General features: G+C 44.3%; 1 protein-coding gene across 1 annotated transcript in view; it reads right to left on the bottom strand.

Annotated features, from left to right (window-relative positions):
- Positions 1-22,255, bottom strand: part of LOC120054624 (prolyl 3-hydroxylase 2-like) — a 96,827-nt gene that overhangs the window by 29,662 nt on the left and 44,910 nt on the right. Inside the window, exon 2 of the mRNA XM_039002114.1 lies at positions 3,604-3,756. Within this exon, the coding sequence (XP_038858042.1) occupies positions 3,604-3,756 (153 nt within the window). The remainder of the gene's footprint in view (positions 1-3,603; positions 3,757-22,255) is intronic.

Raw genomic sequence — 22,255 nt, 5'->3', positions numbered from 1 at the left:
TGGCGCCCATCCCACGTCGGGCCTCAGCTGGATCGTCAGTTCTTGTCTGCCCAGCCGGTCCAGGAGTTTTTTGTTTGTTTGTTTTTTGTTTTGTCGGTGACGTCGGGGGTGGATTCTGCCGCCGATGGAACCGGGGGTGCCTAAGCCAGCCCGTCGAGCTTTCATGCCCTGGCTGGCTCGAGAGGTTTCATTGCCTCGGTTGGCTCGGTGGCTTCCCATCCCACGTCACACTCCACCGGATCATCGGGTTTCCTCAGCCGGATCGTCAGGCTCCCATGCCTCAGCCGGCTCGCCAGGCTCTCACGCTCCTGCCGGTTCGTCGGGCTTCCACGCCTCAACCGGCTTGCCCAGCGCCCATGTCTCGGCCGGTTCGCCCAGGTGGGACGCCGGGTGGCGCCCCTAGAGGGGGGGTACTGTCAGGCTCCCATGCCTCAGCCGGCTCGCCAGGCTCTCACGCTCCAGCCGGTTCGTCGGGCTTCCACGCCTCAACCGGCTTGTCCAGCGCCCATGTCTCGGCCGGTTTGCCCAGGTGGGACGCCGGGTGGCGCCCCTAGTGGGGGGGTACTGTCACGTCTGCTCCCGCTCTTTCCCTCCCCCTGGCGCTTGAGGGCGCCAGAATGCCTTGCATCACTCACTCCTGCCATCCATCACGTACACCTGCCTTTCCTTGTCACGCGCATCAGCGTTATTGGACTCACCTGGACTCTCTTATCACCTGTTCATTTCCTCCCCTATATGTGTCAGTTCCCCAGCTCTGTTCCCTGCTTCTGCATTGATTGTTTTTCTGTTTGCTAAGCTGTTTATGTCTCGTTCCATGTCCGTTATTTATTAAATGTTACTCCCCGTACCTGCTTCGTCTCTCCAGCGTCATCCTTGTGATAGATCGTGACAATTGGAACACAGGAGTGATGGTTGCTGATAATGGGCCTCTGTACGCCTATGTAGATATTCCATTAAAAATCAGCCGTTTCCAGCTACAATAGTCATTTACAACATTAACAATGTCTGCACTGTATTTCTGATCAATTTGATGTTATTTTAATGGACACAAAATGTGCTTTTCTTTCAAAAACAAGGCCATTTCTAAGTGACCCCAAACTTTTGAACGGTAGTGTACATTACATATATAGAGCGTGTGATTATGTGGACTGAGCAGACATTGAACAGAGAACACACAAAAAACATAAAGCAAAGAACATCTTTGTACTTTGAGGCACTATGCCTTCTTAGAGCTTTTAAGCACCAACTCCTCTCCTAATGAACCGAAAGACTGTAGATTATGTCATTATACACACATTGGAGGAAGACTGCCACTTAATAAGTTCTGTCGTCAGTTTGTATTACCTTGTAAATTAAATTAACGTACAGTGGCTGGTGGGGGTCAACTTGGGGAGAGTGGGTCCACCGAGAGAGTGGGATGAAGTCCCCACACACACTTCAGAGAAGTCTCCACTCTCACCAATAACCACCATTGGATCATAACTACAATGACAAACAAGAACTCGACATCCTCTCCTAATCTGTCCAGAACTCTGATTCATTTTACCGCAGGTTTGCAAGTCACAAAATCAAATGCAACTACATTATAGTATAGCATATAGTATAGTTAAATTGTTCCTTCTCCCTCGCCCATGCCAAACCTCTCCGCCTTCCCCTCACAGTTTTCTTCCCCCTTTCCCACACCCAAGCCAAGCTTATCATCCCCTGCTATCCTTGCCCTCCCTTACCCACCCAGGCAAAGTTTATCATCCATATATCGACTTACTCATCCATTCTCCTTCATTCACATACAGCATATACCCCATGCAGCCACCCACCCATTCTCTCCCACCCTCCTACACATATTCACCCTCCTTCACACTCCCATTCATATGCACAGACACATACAGACACATACACACACATACACCCACTCACACCCAGTGGTGTAAAGTACTTAAGTAAAAATACTTTAAAGTACTACTTACGTCGTTTTTTGCGGTATCTGTTCTTTACTATTTATATTTTTGACTTAGACTTTTACTCCACTACATTCCTAAAGAGTATAATTGTCACGTTCTGACCTTAGTTTATTTTTATGTCTTTGTGTTAGGTTGGTCAGGGCGTGAGTTGGGGTGGGTAGTCTATGTTCTGTTTTCTATGTTGTTGTATTTCTATGTCTGGCCTGATATGGTTCTCAATCAGAGGCAGCTGTCGATCGTTGTCTCTGATTGAGAATCATATTTAGGTAGCCTGTTTTCCCCATTTTGGTTGTGGGTGGTTGTTTTCTGTTTAGTGTATGTTCACCTGGCAGAACTGTTTTATTTTCGTTTTTTCCTCGTTGTTGTTTTGTGTAGTGTTCAGTTTTAATTAAATATGACGAACACTAACCACGCTGCATTTTGGTCCTCTTCTCCTTCCACCAACGAGAATCGTTACAATAATGTACTTTTTACTCGTTACATTTTCCCTGACACCCAAAAGTACTAGTCCCATTTTCAATGCTTTGCAGGACAGAAAAATGGTCTAATTCACACACTTATAAAGAGAACATCCCTGGTCATCCCTACTACCTCCGATCTGGCGGACTCACTAAACACAAATGCTTAGTTTGTAAATGATGTCTGAGTGTTGAACTGTGCCCCTGGCTATCCGTAAATTAAAATAACAAGAAAATAGTGTCATCTGGTTTGCTTAATATAAGCCATTTGAAATGATTTATACTTTTACTTTTGATACTTAAGTACATTTCGAAGTAGTATTTTACTGGGTGACTTTCACTTTTACTTGAGTCATTTTCTTTTAAGGTATATTTACTTTTACTCAAGTATGACAATTGGGTACTTTTTCCACCACTGCTCACACCCATAGAACAATTATTGACATACATGCTATATTTAAGCAAAAAGGCACGAGGGGGTGTGGTATATGGCTTTTCTTATGCACGACGCAACGCGGAGTGCCTAGACACAGCCCTTACCCGTGGTATATTGGCTATATACCACAAACAAACAAAGGTGCCTTATTGCTATTATAAACTGGCTACCAACGTAATTAGAGCAGTAAAAATAAATGTTTTGTCATACCCCTGGTATACGGTTTGATATACCACGGCTGTCAGTCAATCAGCATTCAGGGCTCGAACCACCCAGTTTATAATTTCTCTGTTGTATTGTCTTTTCAGTGTACATGTAGCTCATTGGCATCGGCTACTTCTATCGTTACTTCCTAGAGAAGAGCAATTACTTGGGGACAGTAGAGTTTAGAATGTATTGCGGGAAGGGGAAAATAATATTGTCTCAACTTAGACATCACCATGTCTGATTATCGATTAGTACGTCATGGAAGTTAGAAAGGAAGGATGCCATTTAAAGGTAATAAAACAGGCCCTGAATTTTTACACTAATCAAACAAGTTGTGTAAAGATGGATTATAATCATTCTCAATGGAAAATCCCCATTGAGAGTACTTTGGGTAGGGTTGCAAACTTTCTCCAAACTTTCCCAAAATTCCCATAAATGCTGTTTGGAGGATTCCTGGGATTTCTGGAAAACCAGGGAATTTGCGGGAAAAGATACAAGAATGTTGTAACCCTATCCTCGAGAAACAGTTACACACTCTTACCTGATGAGGCCGGGCCTCTCTGTCCACAAAGTGGTCCTGATCGGTTCCCTCCAGAGCCTTGTACTGCTCTAAGTTCTGATCCATTTCCACATGCTCTGGGTTGGCCTGGAAATAGGTGTGGGCCGCCGCCGCTGCCTTGTCCAACTGCTTCAGCTATACAGGAGAGGGGGAGAGAGAGAGCGAAAGACAGCGAGAGAGAGCGAGAGAGAAAGAAAGAGAGCGAGAGAGAGAGAGAGAGAGCGAGAGAGAGAGAAAGAAAGAAAGAGAGCGAGAGAGAGAGAGCGAGAGAGAGAGAAAGAAAGAGAGCGAGAGAGCGAGAGAGAGAGAAAGAAAGAGAGAGAGAGAGAGAGAAAGGAAGAAAGAGAGCGAGAGAGAGAAAGAAAGAGAGCGAGAGAGCGAGAGAGAAAGAGAGTAAGAAAGCGAGAGCGAGAGAGAGAGGTATTAGCACAGATATCCATGAAAACCACTACACATGAGCCAGCTGCACCGGGCTGACAAATAACTGCTTTTAGCCAAACATAGCCTTTCCCAGGGTCAAATTCATTGCGCCACAGTTGGAGAAATAAACCACACACAGATAATATAGTCCTGTAGTCCAGCTGTCTCGAGCAGGGCAGTGTGGCCATGTGGAATACTTTGGTGTGGCCGAGGTAAGTACAGGACAGTGGAGTATATTAATGACAGTGTTCACCTCAGGAAGTGGAAGTGGAGACACACCCTAACCCGCCTCCTCATCACCACTCCCTTCACATGGAATATAGAGGATGGCACAGGTCTCACACCAAGATGATAACACCGTCTCATTAGAGACGAGATCGAGATCTAAGGACATGATCACTTCTACTGAAGTGGCCCCTTCAATTACCTGTAATCATCCCCCAGGCACTGACCACAAAGTCTTTGACGACATTTATGCTGACAGGGCAGAGACTGCAGAAGCAATCAAATGAAGTAAATGTGGCATATACCGTGCCATTCACAGTTTGGGTTAAGGCCATGACCTGACCTCACACATTTATTTGTACAAAATATAGTGTTAAGATTTAGGGTTGCCGTGGAATCTACTGCACTAACAGAGAGTGGCATATCACAAGCCACAGTTCGAAGAAGACCTTAAAACCAGTGCTGCCTTGAGCATAAAAATACTCTTTCATTAAGTTATCTAGTTTGCAATATTAATGCTGAGCAGGAGACGAGCAGGAGAGAAGAAGCGTGACTTTTAGAAGGACACATTGTTCCCGTTTACTTCCCGTCGGCATGGAAACTCACCATCCATTCCATCAATGTCACCCCAAATGATGGATTTGCTTCCTTCATCTGGAAACGTGGGAGTCATACATTTGGGCACATTAGCATGAAATAATTATCCCAATCCCAAGGATTTTCTTCCATTACAGAAAAAAATGCATCAAGAATAAACACAGAAGGATACAACTGGGCCTGTCTAGCATCTTTGACTCCTATCAGAGGCCTCCCGAACAAGACAACACAGACGTGGGGGTGTTTGAGGAGAAGTGCTGTGGATACTGTACAGACCTCGGGGCTGCTGGTCTAAATGAGCTCATGGTAAAAATGGTAAAAGCCAGCTGCTGCTATTTCTCAGGCTTGGCAGCCTGCCGACGCTGTCTCCGCTAAGAAGTGCTCTGAACTCTCACTTGGGTTCCATGTTTTTAACGAGTCAATGACCTGTGTGACATTCGTTGAGGGATCATTGACTACAAGTAGGTCTGCTTGACGCACATATTTACCCAGAAATGTAGTGGTCTTCTAATGGTTCTGGAAGACAGTAGCTCTTAAAATGTTAGGGCCAAAACCCTAAAGCTTTAAGAATGTTCTTGAAAACATGCTATTTCCATTGTTCTTTTGACAAATGGAAAAAGCCAAAGTTTCTTTCCTCTGAAATAGCCATGACACACTAGTAGGTCCCACACCACCATTTGGGAAACTGACTCAAAGGCTCCACAGCTGTTGAATATAACCAGACTAACAGCACCATTCACTAACAGCCCACTCTAATAGGCTAGCTGCAGACTGAGCGCATTCCCACGTGCCGTGAAATGTGAGGTCTTAATTCTGCCTTCACAAGCACCGCTGTACTTAGGACGCAATGTTTTCCCCTTGGCTCTACAGTTAAGAAGCCCATATCTCCCTCCCTCCATCCCTCCCTCTCTCCCTTCACAATAAAGGGTCGTAAAACCTCCAATGTCACTTTTTAATTCCACTTTTTCGAACGTTTAACCTACCTGCCCGTGTCAGATAAGGAAACGCAGCTTAAGAGATTGGATCACATCAAAAGGGAAAGGTATGGTTTTGCTCCAGCTCCTGCTGCGGCCTGTGTTGGTTGCGTGAAGAGCTCTCCGGGTGCTATCAGATCTGATCAAATCGCTGTCAAGTCCTGACAAAGCAAGATCTTTGCCAATCTTTCCATAGGACAAAACAACCACCTTTCACAATAGCTCACATCAAGATGTGGCATGTCATGGCCTGAGAAACATGCCCAGGACAGAGATGGACAGACCCTCAACATCGCAGGGATACAACAACACACTCCCAAGAGATTAGAAATGCTTCACAGACCTCTGTCTGTGTGGGAGCGAGGGTAAGCGAGAGAAAGAGAGAGAGACAGAGAGAGAGCGAGAAAGAGAGAGATTATGGTCAGTGGCAGCGGGCGAGCAAGCAGCAGAGGTGGCTTCCTGCTTAGCGTCCAAGGAATAAGTGTACGAGACAGTGAGCTCTGTCTAGCTGAGGATCTCACGTGGTGCAACGCTAGCTCCGTCTCGTAAGAAGGGAGGTGACTATAGGACCCTGCTCATTTTAAATCCTTCCTATACTCGTTAGAAACAGGTGCTGGTTTGAATATTCTGAGACCAAAGACCAGGCTCCAAGCTTGTAACTCCACTGTCAGCTCTAGGCTCTTTCCTGACTAGGAAGGTTGGCCGCAAAGTCCTTATCTGGGTGCTATGCTGATCAACAATCTCCTCTCTTTTTTTCCTTCTCTTTTTGTGACGCAGCCACGGAGAGGAGCAGGGGAAAGAAAAGCTGTGTGGACATGCTTGGTTACCTCTGAAAGGCCAAAGAGCAAACTGGTTTCGACTACATTCCTGCACTGTCCACCTCTCCCCCGTGCTGCCCAGGCTGAGGCTAAGGACCTATCGGCAAGAGGACAGCCAGAGGGACGGTGGAGGCATTTTTGTGTCCCATCCAAATGCTGACCTCTCCACTTTTCCGGTAATCATGATGAATTCCGCCGGACTTCTCTCCGTCCGAGAGCTAGAGCCAAGGATGGGGCTGTGATGTTCAGGAGAGGGGCTGGGTGGAATCCAGCCACCTGTGGAGTGTCTAGGCCCACCTGCCGTTCTGCTCCACGACTCTCCCCAGTCCTCCCCCTAACGCCTCAGAAAGGCAGGGTCAGGAGAAAGGGGTATTAAGTCCAGCTGCAGCACAAACACAGCTGCGTCTCAGCACTGCCAGATCTATTGTCCCGAGACATGAGAGAGACTAGAGAGAGAAAGCGGAGGAGGATACTCAATCTGACGCATGACAGCAGCACACTGCCATCCTGCTTTGATCATGAGAAGCCACAATACCATCGTAAATCTGTGATCACAATTCTGCACAACCGTTAACGTTAGCAAAGTACCAAAAGTAACGTTTTTACATAGTTTTAAATCTACCTTGTGTGAAGTAGTTTCCTCTAAGAAAAACACAGTTTCAGAAAATTGTGCAATTAAATAGAACATAGCAAAGTGAGGGTGAAGGTTCGCTATGAAAACTGCAATATAAGGACCTCAGGGGTATTCCATAGGCAACATACAGGACTGGGCAGCCGTGCTGAGAGACTCATTCTCTATAGTGATAATAGATTTACAGTGATACTCCGCAGTGCTGACCTCAAACATCCAGTGATGTCACTGGTTTATGGAAAGAGAAAATATCTGTGATGCTGGAGGGGCTAAGAGGAGACTGCCAGGAGTACAGTATCACACTGTATACTGAACAAAATTAGAAACACAACATGTAAAGTGTTGATCCCATGTTTCATGACCTGAAATAAAAGATAGCAGAAATGTTCCATACTCACAAAACACTTATTTCTCTCAAATTATGTGCACATCCCTGTTAGTGAGCATTTCTCCTTTGCCAAGATAATCCATCCACCTGACGGGTGTGGCATATCAAGAAGCTGATTAAACAGCATGATCATTACACAGGTTCACCTCGTTCTGGGGACAATAAAAGGCCACTTTAAAATGTGCAGTTTTGTCACATAACACAATGCCACAGTCTCAAGTTTTGAGGGAGAGTGCAATTGTCATGCTGACTGCAGGACTGTCCACCAGAGCTGTTGCCAGGGATTTAATGTTAATTTCTCTACCATAAACTGCCTCCATTGTCATTTTAGAGAATACGTCAGTACGTCCAACCGGCCTCACAACCGCAGACCACGTGTAATCTCGCCAGCCCAGGACCTCCACATCCGGCTTCTTCACCTGCAGGATCGTCTTTGACCAGCCACCCGGACAGCTGATGAAACTCAGGAGTATTTCTGTCTGTAATAAAGCCCTTTTGTGGGGAAAAACTAATTTTGATTGGCTGGGCCTGGCTCCCCAGTGGGTGGGCCGCGCTCCCAAGTGGGTGTGCCTATGCCCTCCCAGGCCCACCCAAAGACTGCACCCCTTTCCCAGTCATGTGAAATCCATCGATTAGGGCCTAATGAATGTATTTCAATTGACTGATTTCCTTACACGAATTGTAATTCCGTAAAACCATTGAAATGGTTGCATGTTGTGTTGATATTTTTGTTCAGTATAGTAAAGCATGATGCACCCACTCAGATATTTCACAAAAAACATCTGCACACAAATCAAACCTCGAAATTAGTCAAAATATCCCCCCGAGGATGACATTGCAGGCCCAGTGCGAATAGATCAACTTTTTAAAGAGGGATTACAGCACTACCAAATAGCACTATGGAATAACATGATCAAATACTGCCAAGCATATCACAATTATTTCCATTATCAAGCAGGGAGACTCGTATGGAAGAGTGATGTTAGAATAGCCACATCGTTAGTTTTTTTTGTGACAACTCCTAGATCACAATCTCTACTACATGCTGATATAGACAGTCTACTTGTAGTAAGTTATGCAAAATAGATCAATTACTTTCAGCCAACCTTTCAATTTACTTCCCGATCTTTGTTATCAACAGCTCCTTAAGACAGTAAGACTTTTCCCACAACTGTCACGCCCTGACCATAGTTTGCGTTGTATGTTTCTATGTTTTGTTTGGTCAGGGTGTGATATGAGTGGGCATTCTATGTTGTATGTCTAGTTTGTCTGTTTCTATGTGTTTGGCCTGATATGGTTCTCAATCAGAGGCAGGTGTTAGTCGTTGTCTCTGATTGGGAGCCATATTTAGGTAGCCTGTTTTGTCTTTGTGGGTTGTGGGTGATTGTTCCTGTTCCTCTGTGTTTACTATTACGGGACTGTTACGTTTTCGTTCATTTGTCGGTTTATTGTTTTGTTCGTTGTTTAAGTATTCTTATTAAAATGAATACTCACCACGCTGCATCTTGGTCCTCCTCTCTTTCGCCCGACGAAGAACGTTACAACAAAATATTTGATTTTCCCTTTCATATTTAAAAAAAATCAATCAATCAATACACACCAGCATCACCTGTTTACGCTTCAAAGCTAACAACCGTAACAACCTTACCACTAACCATCAGGCATCGAACACAGAGTCCTTGTATAGTAACCACATGTTTGTCCCTTCATGAATTTCAAAGGTGCACCTGTAATGGGGAAATAACTAGTGCCCAGTATGCGCCCTCACTCTGTCCTCCCTACAGAAAACGAACCTGTGTTTTAGCCCTAGTCGGGCCGCCCTGCCATTCTCGCTGAGTAAAAACCTATTGATGTGGGATCGGCGAGAAGCCAAGTCAAACGGCCATTTGCATGTTTCTCTCCCCATGAGCCTCACACTCACTTCAGAAATATGTAAATAGTGCAGTAGCCAGGTCAAAGACACAGCGGGGCTGTGATGACGAGCACGTATCCCTCCGACACAAATTGACCAGAGACAAGAGACAGGGGTCGGCGTCAAGACTAGAGTCAGCAGTAATCACCAACCAGGCAACCAGCAACCACTGTCTTCCCACAAACTTGGAAGAACTGGGGAAATCTGGCAGTGACTGGCCTGCACACATATGAATAAAATCCCTAAGTAAGCTGCTTTCTAAAACACAGAAAATACCTTAGACTAGAAGACTCTAGGTCAGGTTCCCCAACTGGCAGGGTTCCCCCAATTTGGCCCATGGGTGGTTTTATTTGGCCCCCCCCCCAAGATTTCTGAGCAAAGAGAATAATAATAATAATAATTTTAAAAAATTGTTGAGAATTTTAATAACTGTTGGACATAAAATAATGTAAAAACACCAGGAAATCATTTTAATTTTGGAAATCTGTTCCCAAGAATCCCCACACATAATATAGAGACACATACAAATGTAAGCAAGGTTTGAAATAATTACGTTTTAGGCAAATATTATATCTGTTTGGGCTTCTTGCAGTCAATTTATTTGCAGTCTACAAATTATTTGTAGTTACTGTATGTTCCGGCCTTCCGACCATCCTCTCCAGAAAAAAATTGTCCCTTGACTGAATCTAGTTGATGATCCCTGCTCTAGGTCATTGGCAGGTTATAGGGTCATGGTTTGAGTTTTAGTACCCTGGACTCTAGAACAGAAGGCCAGAATCAAAGAGTGCCTTAAGCCTTAACTCTTGGAGACTGCTGGGGGTTTACGGCCTACCGGAGTTCTAGAGTAGAGCTTGTGGGTCTATAAAAGTCTAAGGTTTTGGATGCACACATACCATCACCTCTATGGATCTCTTCATTTCTGGCATGGAGATTGACCCCATTGAGAAAATGTACTTGTCTTCTACTTGTTTTATCGGGGGAATCATGCCGGGAATTACCGTATGCCAAAAGTCCACAGTACTGTATGCTAGGTCAGGACACAAATGGAAACAGCCAGCTTCCATCCTCATTCAGGCTAACAATTCAGGCTTCAATGGGGACCAGTAGAATAACAACACCCTAACTACGCGCTAATAGCATTTAGCACCTGTAGTGCTTGGGGTGTCAAATGTATGCCCGTGGCTATTACACGTTGAAACATTTCTCACTGCTGCTATTAAACACCCGGCCTAGTCTGCTAAGCCTCCACTGACAGACGTTTGACCGTCGCGAAAAAGGTCTTTAAAACGATTACGGTTTCTCTCAAAGAAGTACTGTCCAGTGAGTTCCTTGGCCCCAGTACTTAGCATAGTACACATTCCAGCAGCAGATATGTCTGTACGATAACAACAGCCCTACAACAGCAGCCAATAATGGTTTAAGGCCTCGTAAGGGAATAGCTGCCAAGCACTGCTAACTAGGGTCAAGTTAGAAGTCAAACATCTCTGCCAGAGAACGTGTCTAAGAGGAAACGCCGCTTCGATGATATGCATTGTTTGATTTGATTTGATTGTTTTTTTTGGATGATATCCGTTGATGTAAAAGATGTAATGACCTGTGTTTATACATGGCCAGGCATAACCAGTAGGGCTATTCCATGTGTTTATATCGCTGAAGGACCTAGACTTTCTGGTATTGTTCTTGAGAACCTGCTGGCCTCGAAATTATAACATACACTACCATTCAAAAGTTTGGGGTCACTTAGAAATGGCCTTGTTTTTGAAAGAAAAGCGCATTTTGTGTCCATTAAAATAACATCAAATTGATCAGAAATACAGTGTAGACATTGTTAATGTTGTAAATGACTATTGTTGAAGGAAACAGCAGATTTTTTTATGGAATATAGGCGTACCTATATAAAAGATTAAGATTAAGATTAAAATAAAAGATTAAGATGGGCAAAAGAACACAGACACTGGACAGAGGAACTCTGCCTAGAAGGCCGGCATCCCGGAGTCGCCTCTTCACTGTTGACGTTGAGACTGGTGTTTTGCTGGTACTATTTAATGAAGCTGCCAGTTGAGGACTTGTGAGCTCATTTCAGTTCAAAAGTAGGGGAGACTGTAACGGGGGGCAATTGTCAAACCTTGAAAAAAGCTAGAGTGATGAAACTCACAGTACATGCACATTTAGGATTTCTCCCTGCTTGAAAAGGTACAGTCAAATATCTCACTATTTTCAAATTTTATGGGCAAATGTTTGTTTTTTAGGGTTGAAAGTAGTCACAACTTTGGAAGTATGCTTGGGGGCGTTGTCCATTTGGAAGACCCATTTGTGACCAAGCTTTAACTTCCTGACTGATGTCTTGAGATGTTGCTTCAATATGTCCACATCATTTTCCTTCCTCATGATGCCATCTATTTTGTGAAGTACACCAGTCCCTCCTGCAGCAAAGCACCCCCATGCTTCATGGTTGGGATGGTGTTCTACGGCTTGCAAGCCTCCCCCTTTTTCCTCCAAACATAATGATGGTCATTATGGCCAAACAGTTATATTTTTGTTTCATCAGACCAGAGGACATTTCTCCAAAAAGTACAGTCTTTGTCCCCATGTGCAGTTGCAAACCATAGTCTGACTTTTTTATGGAGCAGTGGCTTCTTCCTTGCTGAGTGGCCTTTCAGGTTATGTCGATATAGGACTCGTTTTACTGTGGATATACATACTTTTGTACCCGTTTCCTCCAGCATCTTCCCACGGTTGTCACATTCTGACCTTAGTTCCTTTGTTTTGTTTTTTGTTTTAGTATGGTCAGGGCGTGAGTTGGGGTGGGCAGTCTATGTTAGTTTTTCTATGATTTTCTATTTCTGTGTTTGGCCTGATATGGTTCTCAATCAGAGGCAGCTGTCAATCGTTATCCCTGATTGGGAACCATATTTAGGTAGCCTGTTTTCTGTTGGGTTTTGAGGGTGGTTATTTTCAGTCTTTGTGTGTCTGCACCAGACAGAACTGTTTTCGGTTGTTTCTTTGTTGTTTTGTTATTCAGTGTTCAGTTTTGATTATTATTAAATATCATGAACACTTACCACGCTGCACCTTGGTCCTCACCTTCTTCCACCGACGACAGCCGTTACAACGGTCCTTTGCTGTTGTTCTGGGATTGATTTGCACTTTTCGCAACAAAGTACGTTCATCTCTAGGAGACAGAACGCGTCTCCTTCCTGAGCAGTATGACGGCTGCGTGGTCCCACGGTGTTTATACTTGCGTACTATTGTTTGTACAGATGAACGTGGTACCTTCAGACGTTTGGAAATTGCTCCCAAGAATGAACCAGACTTGTGGAGGTCTACAAAATATTTATGAGGTCTTGGCTGATTTCTTTTGATTTTCCCATGATGTCTAGCAAAGAGACACTGCGTTTGAAGGTAGGCCTGAAATACATCCACAGGTACACCTCCAATTGACTCAAATAGTGTCAATTAGCATATCAGAAGCTTCTAAAGCCATGACATCATTTTCTGGAATTTTCCAAGCTGTTTAAAGGCACAGTCAACTTAGTGTATGTAAACTTCTGACCTACTGGAATTGTGATACAGTGAATTATAAGTGAAATAATCTGTCTGTAAACAATTGTTGGAAAAATGACTTGTGTCATGCACAAAGTAGATGTCCTAACTGACTTGCCAAAACTATAGTTTGTTTACAAGAAATTTGTGAAGTGGTTGAAAAACAAGTTTTAATGACTCCAACCTAAGTGTATGTAAACTTCCGACTTCCAACTGTATGTCTATGATAAGATTATAATTCATAATAATGAATGTTTTTGAAGTTAAGTGAATTTGGTTTATTTTTTAGGTGTTTCATTTGACCCCAGCTCTTGTGACAATTGCCCGTGGCACAAATTTAACCGTCCGGACTTAAAATCAATATTCAATAAAATCAATATCTTATGTACAGACATATAAATGGTATGAATGATTTGAAGACATATGTACGTTTCTTATATCAAAAAATGTCTGGCCTCGTTCGAGCAATGGAGTAAAATACAAAAACGGTTACAATTGCCCCCAGTCTCCCCTACATTGTGTCGATCCAGATCCACTGTTTGAGGAATGCTTTAAAATTCCTACGAACCTGGAAAACAACTTATGTGCCTTGTCACAGATGCAGCGAAGGGTGTTTCCACCTGTAGATCGCTCATTCCCTGGCTATCAATTTATATCAAGTCTGTGTCGGATCAGTTGTTCAGCTCACTTAGACAGGGGTCAAAGAGAAATCTCTCTCTCACACCCATGCACACATAGTACATACAGTACACGGGGCTAAAGAGTGCTTGTTGTGACGTGAGTATGACGCTAACAAGGCGCCTTTTAAAACAGTGATTTTCATTAAGTCCGTCCGTTAAGCTAATGAATTAAAGCACTTTCATGGTACAACTTCACAAGGAGCACAGAACGTCAGTAGGCTACTGTACATTGAGTCTGAATAAGGCGCTTGATCACCTCTGCTGACTGGTTAAACTAACCAGACGCGGGCTTGTTTTTCCTCAGCCGCTAAAGCACACAACACTTTAAGACACTGGCTCTCCACTATAACTCACACCAACACCGACCAGGAAACCAGCCAGCCAGCTGCAGTGTATATTTCATAGGCTGCAACACGGCTAGCGCATATAACAAGTCTCAATGAAAAACACGTTTGTGCTGCTAAGAAGGGGGAGTGTGTGAGGGGAACTTTCCTATGTGATGTCATAGGTGAGCTTTCTGGCCTACCTTGAGCTTTCAGCCCCCCCCTCCATCGCTTCTTACCTCACCCTACCCTTCTCTTCCTCGCTATGTCCCCTCCCTGTTGACAGCTCTGCACATTGCTCCCATTCTGGTTATCTGCGCCCCACCCTGGGCCCAATGTGTGGTCATCCAATAAGGTAATGTCTGAGGAATTCCTAAAAAAGCCTTGTCGGCCGCCTGCCACATACACAGCCTCTTTCATTAAGACAAGACCGCTTGAGGACACGGGAGACGGCAAAAGAGGCTGCAGCGGCTGGAAAATAATCCAACAAGACTGTATGTTGAAAAGAAAAGAAAACAATGGTGGGATAATCTTGCCGCTGTACACAGGAGCAGGGTGGACTTCCACTGGGTAGTGTAGAGCTTCCCTGGCTGTGTGGTCTGGGCCGGCTGGTTTTGATTAGAGAACACGGAGGCTCCCTCACAGTGGTCGGAACGCAGAAGGGACCCAGAGTGGGAACAGCGGGCCGTGGCGGAGAACGTATTAGCAAACTAAACACAATTCGTGCCCATTATGATGAATCTCAGATGCCAGTCCCCTGATGGAAATCTGTGTTCGGACAGATCTAAAATGGAGATGCTTATTATGCAGTGCAGTAGTACTCTGTAACTGGAACTGGTCATGTGGGTGACATCCTTTTCCTCAGGAAGGTGATTGGACATGACAGACCATTCACTCCGCTTCTTAGGACTCTTGAGTGAAGCCTCCTTGGAGTGGTTGTCAAATCAGTGACAGTGAAAGACTATCCCTTTCTCCTCAACCATCCTGAGGCAACACCAGCTACTGTATCCTCAGCCAACCATCACTCACTGCCTGCAGTCTGCCCCCTTCTCCTGCACCGCGCTGACACACAAGGCCTGCTTTGTGCTGGCACCCTGAAAACAGAGGGTGTGTGAGGCGTGAGACGAAAATGGGGCTTCAAACGTCCTCCTCGCACTTCTCTCACGTGCCCTCCTTCCCTCCTTCCCCATGTACAATAACACTCTCTCCTTTCTCCCAGGAGCGTCTAAAAACAGGCCTGGTCGCCCCCAGTGTTATTTTTAAACCGCTCTTGCCCGCAATTTCAAACACCTGCGGTTTCCACTGGAATAAAGCAGCCCTTTCTGTGGAAAACGTAAAACATCGTAAAACGTAAAACATTCCCCCCCCAAACTTGCCAATATATGCATTTTGTCCCTGTTGGGCTGTGTGTGTGTGTGTTATACAAAAATCATGAAAAACCTTTAAGCAAAATCCCTGAAGTAATTATACACTCAATTGTACAGTCCCATTTCATCGAAACAATTACGGACGGACCCCTCCGAGACGTGTGTGCGTGCGTGCCCAGACAATGCCAACATTCATCCAGCTACCCGGCGTTCGCTCTATCCCTCCCAACCCCTCTCCAGAGAAATATCAAATGCAAAATGTATTTGTCCATGTTGAAATCAATCTGCTCACGTAGTTATGAAGGAGTTCTTAAAAAGACAGACGGGACACAGCCTGCAGTATTAGGCATATCCATGGGAAAAGCTTCACTGAAAGGAAACGCATTCAAGACACATTTGGAATCCTAGATGAATTTGAGGCATATCTGACATGAATGGGTCATTCACATGGACCAGCTGTGCAAATTGTTCCTATTTTAAAGGGAGAGCAGATCTTCGAGACCCTCGGTTACAGTATGCAACACATGCGTGATTTGCATGAGACACAACGTTTTCTGTAACTTTTCTCCTACTTCCCTGAACGTTGTAAGTGGATCTGCACCTAAGTATATTACCATTAACAGTTCAAGCAAGAATGATCTTTGCTTGGGACTTGCGTCAGCATCCAGTCATCGCGTCAGCATCCTCAAACTCACCAAAGCAGTGTGCTACTGGGCACCACAAGTCACAACCATATCAGAGCAGAAAATGTATTTAATGAGATGGTCAAGACTCCTACAGGCACAGCTCCTAATTCAAAACTCAATATCCATACTGTGACGAAGATCTGTGTCCATCCTCAGGGTTAGGTTCAGGACAAGACCTGTCTGCTCCTCCCTTAATCCTTAACACAGCCCCCCGCGCCTCTCTGATTCAGAAGGGTTGGGTTAAATGCGGAAGACACACTTCGGTTGAACGTATTCAGTTGTACAACTGACTAGGTACCCGTTTTCCCCTCCCCGTTCCCTACAGCAAATCCCTCAATAGATCCAATCTCATTTGTACATGTATAACCTTTCACTAAATGTCACGGAACACTCAACAATGAAATCTAGACATGCCTAACCTTTTTCCAAATGTCATGGAACACTCAACAGTGAAATATAGACTTGTCTTCCAAGAAAGTTTGCCCTATGGCAACAGAAAAGAAAGGTTGGGTGGTTAGTGAATGGGTAGAGATAGACACCATCCAAGGACTGGATGTCAATCAATCGTCTCAGAGTAGGAGCGCTGATTTAGGATCAGTTTTGCCTTCTAGACCACAATGAATAAGATAACATGGACAGGGGTGAACCTGATCCTAGGTTGCTCCCCAGCTGCACCATTCTCAGTAGCTTAACCCACGACAAGACAATTCCTGAAGTGAGAGAACTATTAGACTCCTGTTAGAAGTAAAGAGAGGGGGCTATTAGCCTGTCAGTCAGAGTCGCTCACTCACACACACACACACACACACACACACACAGAGAACACCACAAGAGCACGGAGGAGGCAATAGGAAACAGACCAACCTGCCTGAGGGGCATCAACAGCCTGGGAGGCCAGAAATACATTTAACCAGGAAGACAGCCGAGGAGGGCTTAACTCCTCCTGTCAAATGTCTTAGCCAACAAGACACAGGGATGAAGTTAGCTTTCTGAAAGCTCCGGGGGAGGCAGAGGAGATAGCAGTTTATCAAAACATTCAAAAGATAAAACTCATCCAACATGGGTAGGCTTAGTTAGATAGTTGAACTTTGGGCTCTCACAGTACAGCGGTGGACTTAAATCATCATATGATGCAAGATGCTCTGTACAATTTTAGCTCTGCACCGAACGTGTACCATCTTGAAAACGCAACAGCTGACATGCACTATTTTGGGGGATTGTACCAACAGCGGAGGAATGATCGTTTTGGAGTGAACTATCCCTTTAAGTGTTCGTGTGCTTGACGTTTCTCTTCATGACCATATACACAGATCAGTGAAATGGAAGAAGTCCATTATCTTCCGAGACCCTTGGCTGTGTTTAATAGCTGTGGAAACACAGCAGGGCTATCCTCTCCTCATATCTTATTTCACATCCTCCCCCGACATCTTGTAAAACCAGGACAGTGCTGGGAAGGTTTATGTGGAGGAGTGTCCTTAATAAAAGGCCATCTCCAGCCTGGACTCGTGCCCAGTTGTCTGAGAACTCCAGCACCTACTGTGCAAAGGAAGCATCTCAAGTGGCACCTTATTCCCTATATTTTGCTATATAGCATCTACAGATTCAATAATATGGCGTCTTAAAGGAGGCCTGGGTAAGGCCAAAATGTCATAAATATGCCAACTTTTAGTAATTATTTCTCAATTATGCTTTTAGATACAAATGTCAAAATATATGTCAACAATCCGTCCTCCAAAGGACTATTCTATGGATTACATTACACGAAAAAACCCAAAATCAATATTTTGGCCAGGGCCCATAGTAGTACACTATGTAGGGAATAGGGGACCATTTGGCACTCCGCTCAGGTCACATACACCAGGACTGGTTTGACTGACGATAGGATTCTCAGTACACACTGAACAACATCCGTATACTACACGACGGGGTAAGAGACTGCGGCGAAAGGGGCAAAAGGGGGAGAAACGGTTAAGGTCACACCAATATATCACCTTCATCTCTCGGGTGTCTCTCTCCATTGACATTCACCAAGGAATGACAGGAGGGATGGTTCAGCTGATGTAACTGTGGAAAGAATGTCTTCCTGAGGGGCATTAAACATCATCAACATCAGCAGCTCTAAGGCAGTGGTTCTCGAACTCCTCGGGGACCTCCAGACGTTTCACAGCCCTGAACTAGCTCCGCGCTTGCTCACCTTAAGGGCTTGATAATTAGTTGAGCTACTGACACAGCATGTTAGCAAGAATCCAGGCCAACTAATAGCACAGAGGATGGTTGACATGGGTTAGACCTGTCAGTTTGACGGTCAGCATTAGCACTGTACCAACAGGAGATGATCCAGTTTTAAGTTTTGCCGAGGTACAGATGTAGGATCAGCTTCCCCTCCCCAATCCTAACCCTAACCATTTGTGGGGGAAATGCCAAACTGACCCAAGATCAGCGTCTAGGGGCAACTTCCCCCTACACGACAGGAGAGGGGGCCATGTGTATCACATGAAAAGGAATTGACCAGCCACCCTCGACACCCACAATAGTACAACAAAACTAAAATGGCCACCCTTGCTTAGAGGGAAATTATGTAGGCCAAAGATCACGTGTTTAAGACAATAACACATCCTGGGTCAAGGATTATGTCTTAAAATAAGGTAAACCCTCACAGTGCTGTAGGAGAAATGGGCTTTCACTGAGAGTCCAGAATATAGGTGTGTCTTGGAATGCGCAAGTGCATGTGTTTCCTTCTGTGCGTGCAATTAGGTGCATATGTGCTTCGCAAGGTCAGGAGCTCACATTGGCCCTTTCCCTTTGATGTGACATTGATGTGATTGGCCGGGAGCAGTTGGACAGTCCAAGGTCAGGGGTCGTGTCAGTGGCTGGCTGACGGCCTCATGGTGAGATGTCCCGGGCTGTTACTCTGTGGTCTGCTCTGCATTCCAAATGCAGTCAGGGGGCCAGAAGGGGAAGCCCCACAAGGGGTTACGATTCCCTCCCCCAATCCTCACCTTAACCATTAGTGGGGAAAATGCAAAACGGACCCAAGATCAACGTCTTGACTCTGGAACAAGTCTCTGCGAAAGGAGCTCAAGGCCACATGGAATGGACGGTGTTATAGATATGTGGTAGTAGAGCAGACGCCCGAGGACACACACTTAATATGTTGTGAAATCTGTTATGAATGTATTGTAATGTTTTTAAAATGTATAACTGCCTTAATTGACAAGGTCAAGAAAGGCACCTTAGATTATTGAGGTGCACCCACTAACACTGACAGACGTCATCATTGAAGCAGCAGCGGAGGAGATTGACAACCACCCAAGAGCAAGCTGGCATTTTTATTTTACCTTCATTTAAACAGGGAGTCACCATTGAGACCAGAGTCTCTTTCGCAAGGGAGCCCAGCATATACAATTCATAAGTCAAAATCGAATCAACATCAGATACAATGTAAAACAAACTAAAATACAGCACAACACAAATATTCAAGAAAAACAGTTACATTCCTCAGTAAGAAGTTTCCTAACCAATTTTTTTAATTGCCAAGCGGCACCAGAACATCCAATTGTAATGTATTCTGTAGTTGGTTCCAGCAACAAGGTGCATTAAAACTAAAAAGCGGATTTACCTAGTTCGGTGGACACCCGAGGAACCCCGAAGTGATCTACGGGACTTAATGAGGACCAGCCAACCTTTTGATACACGATGCAATGTTGAGTATTAAAACTGTCACCAGTGATAAAAACAAAATGGCGCTATGGTAGACGACATCTCCTAGCAGCAGCACCCTCCTTAAACCACTAGCCTAGCCGTAGTTCCATCCGTCTGCCTAAGGGGCAGCTTCCTATTTTAGACCTGCATATCTAAAAGGATGATGTCATGGCCCTCGCATCGCTTGACGACTAGTTACAGGGTCTTGGTGTTGGTTTGGGCCTGTTATAGAAAAGGGAAGGGTGATTATTTCTCTCTTCGTGATGAAGGGAAAGTGCTAGCAAGTCTAGGAGGGGATGGTGAGAGCGCTCAGTCATTAAGTTGTTTGTGGTTGTGTCGTAGGACATGGACGGAATGCGAACGTGATGCTCTGGCTCAAACTTGTCATTTCGGTGACATCGCTTCCGCTTGTCATTGTTTCCATGGTTAAGTTTGTCACGGGGTTTTAAATGTATACAGTAGGGTCCTTGATTTAAAAAAAGATGGAATAAAATAAATAATACAAATACTGAGTTATATTGCATGTTCCAAAAAATTGGGAAATTATATTATTTTATACTAATTCAACTGCTCAGAGAAATAGATTGTAATAAAATAAAAATCTCCAAAAGATATTGTCACCCCAATTTTCAATACTATGTTTAATGAGATTGGAGAACACAATTCAAACCACAGGTTTTCAATGGTGTTTCAAGTCCAGACACAGAGATGGCCATTGCAAAATGTTGATTTTGTGGTCAATTAACAGGATGTCACATATCTCAGGGTATCGAATGAGTCCATATCCGGCCATAGTAAATGTCCAAAAGAGATCTCTCTCTCTCTCTCTCTCTCTCTCTCTCTCTCACCGTTTGGGTTGTTCGTTTGAAACTGGAAACATGAGTCGCTGTGCTTTGTGAGATTAGTCAAACACCGTTATCAAACTCTCCTCCCTTCGTGGTCGAATTGATGCAAAGAAACCACGGCTGAACAGCTTGTTTGTGTGTTTAACTCCGCCTGTAATCACGCTGGATGATTCAGAATCCATTGAAGAGCTTGAACGATTCATTGACGAGAGATACTTACAAACTCAAAGAAACATGTCGCTGGTTTTGGGAGGATTCAAACATTGTGAAGGACAACCAACCCAATCAACAAAACAAACCAAAACCAGGTTGGCCAATAGGTATCAACGATGGAACCAAACCATCCCCTAGTAAGAGGGCGTGTGTGGCGAGTGGGGAGATGTTTACTGATATGGATGTGGACTTGTTAAAATCCATCAATGAAAGGCTTGCCAAACTTGATATCTTGGATATATTACGAGAGGACTTCAATGCATTATGACAGTCTAAAATTCAGCCAACGTCAGATTGATGATCTAAGGTAAGAGAACACGGCGCTGAAAGGTTCTGTAGACTCTATTCATAGCAAGGTGGAGGTGGTGCAAAGGGAGAACAAACAACTTAAAAGAAACCTTGCTTGATGTACAGTGTCGATCAATGCGGAACAATCTAATATTTTCAGGGATAACGGAGAATGACAACAGCAGAGGCTGTGAGGACACAGTCCGAGACTTTATGTCAACTCAACTAAAACTGCCCACTGATGTTGTGCGTAATGTCACTTTCTCCAGAGTCCATAGAATAGGTAAGGCCTCTGGAAATAGGCCACGGGCTATTATTGCATGTTTTGACCAATTTAAGCAAAAGGAAATGACGAAGAACATGGGCAAAGAACTCAGAAACACTGATTTTGGAATGAATGATCACTTCCCCACCGAGATCAATGAAAGGAGAAAAAAACTATATCCCATCATGAAAGAAAAGTTTATCCATGGTGATGGATAAACTTTATATCAACGGGCAATTGTATGGGGACTCTGGAGTAACTCCCTGGCTATTTTAATTTAATGTTCAAATCTGAGTTTGTGTTGTAATGTATCATGACAACTTCAACTATAATGAATACATACTCTATTGATCTCCACTTGATAAGGAAATGGTTGCATATAGCTCAGGTTAATGTATGTAGCCTTCCTAACAAAATACATGAGGTTTTTAACTTGGTCAACATAAATAATATTCATATTTTGGCTTTGACCGAAACACATTTAGATGCATCTGTAAATGATGGGCAAATTAACATTCATGGATATAGTCTACTGAGAAGAGATATGAATGGTGGGGGTGTAGCACTGTACATTCAGAATCATATACCTTTTAAGAGAAGGGATGACCTTAATGTATGTCAAGTAGAGGCACTATGGGCTCAGGTACATCTGCCTCACCAGGCACCCATATTGGTAGGATGTGTGTATAGACCTCCTAGCTCTAAGGTGTCCTATCTGGATGACTTATGTACTGGGTTTGACCAGGCCACAGATAGC

The sequence above is a fragment of the Salvelinus namaycush genome, chromosome 10 (genome assembly GCF_016432855.1).
Source record: "Salvelinus namaycush isolate Seneca chromosome 10, SaNama_1.0, whole genome shotgun sequence".
Classification (NCBI taxonomy): domain Eukaryota; kingdom Metazoa; phylum Chordata; class Actinopteri; order Salmoniformes; family Salmonidae; genus Salvelinus; species Salvelinus namaycush.
This window is presented reverse-complemented; position numbering and strand designations above follow the sequence as displayed.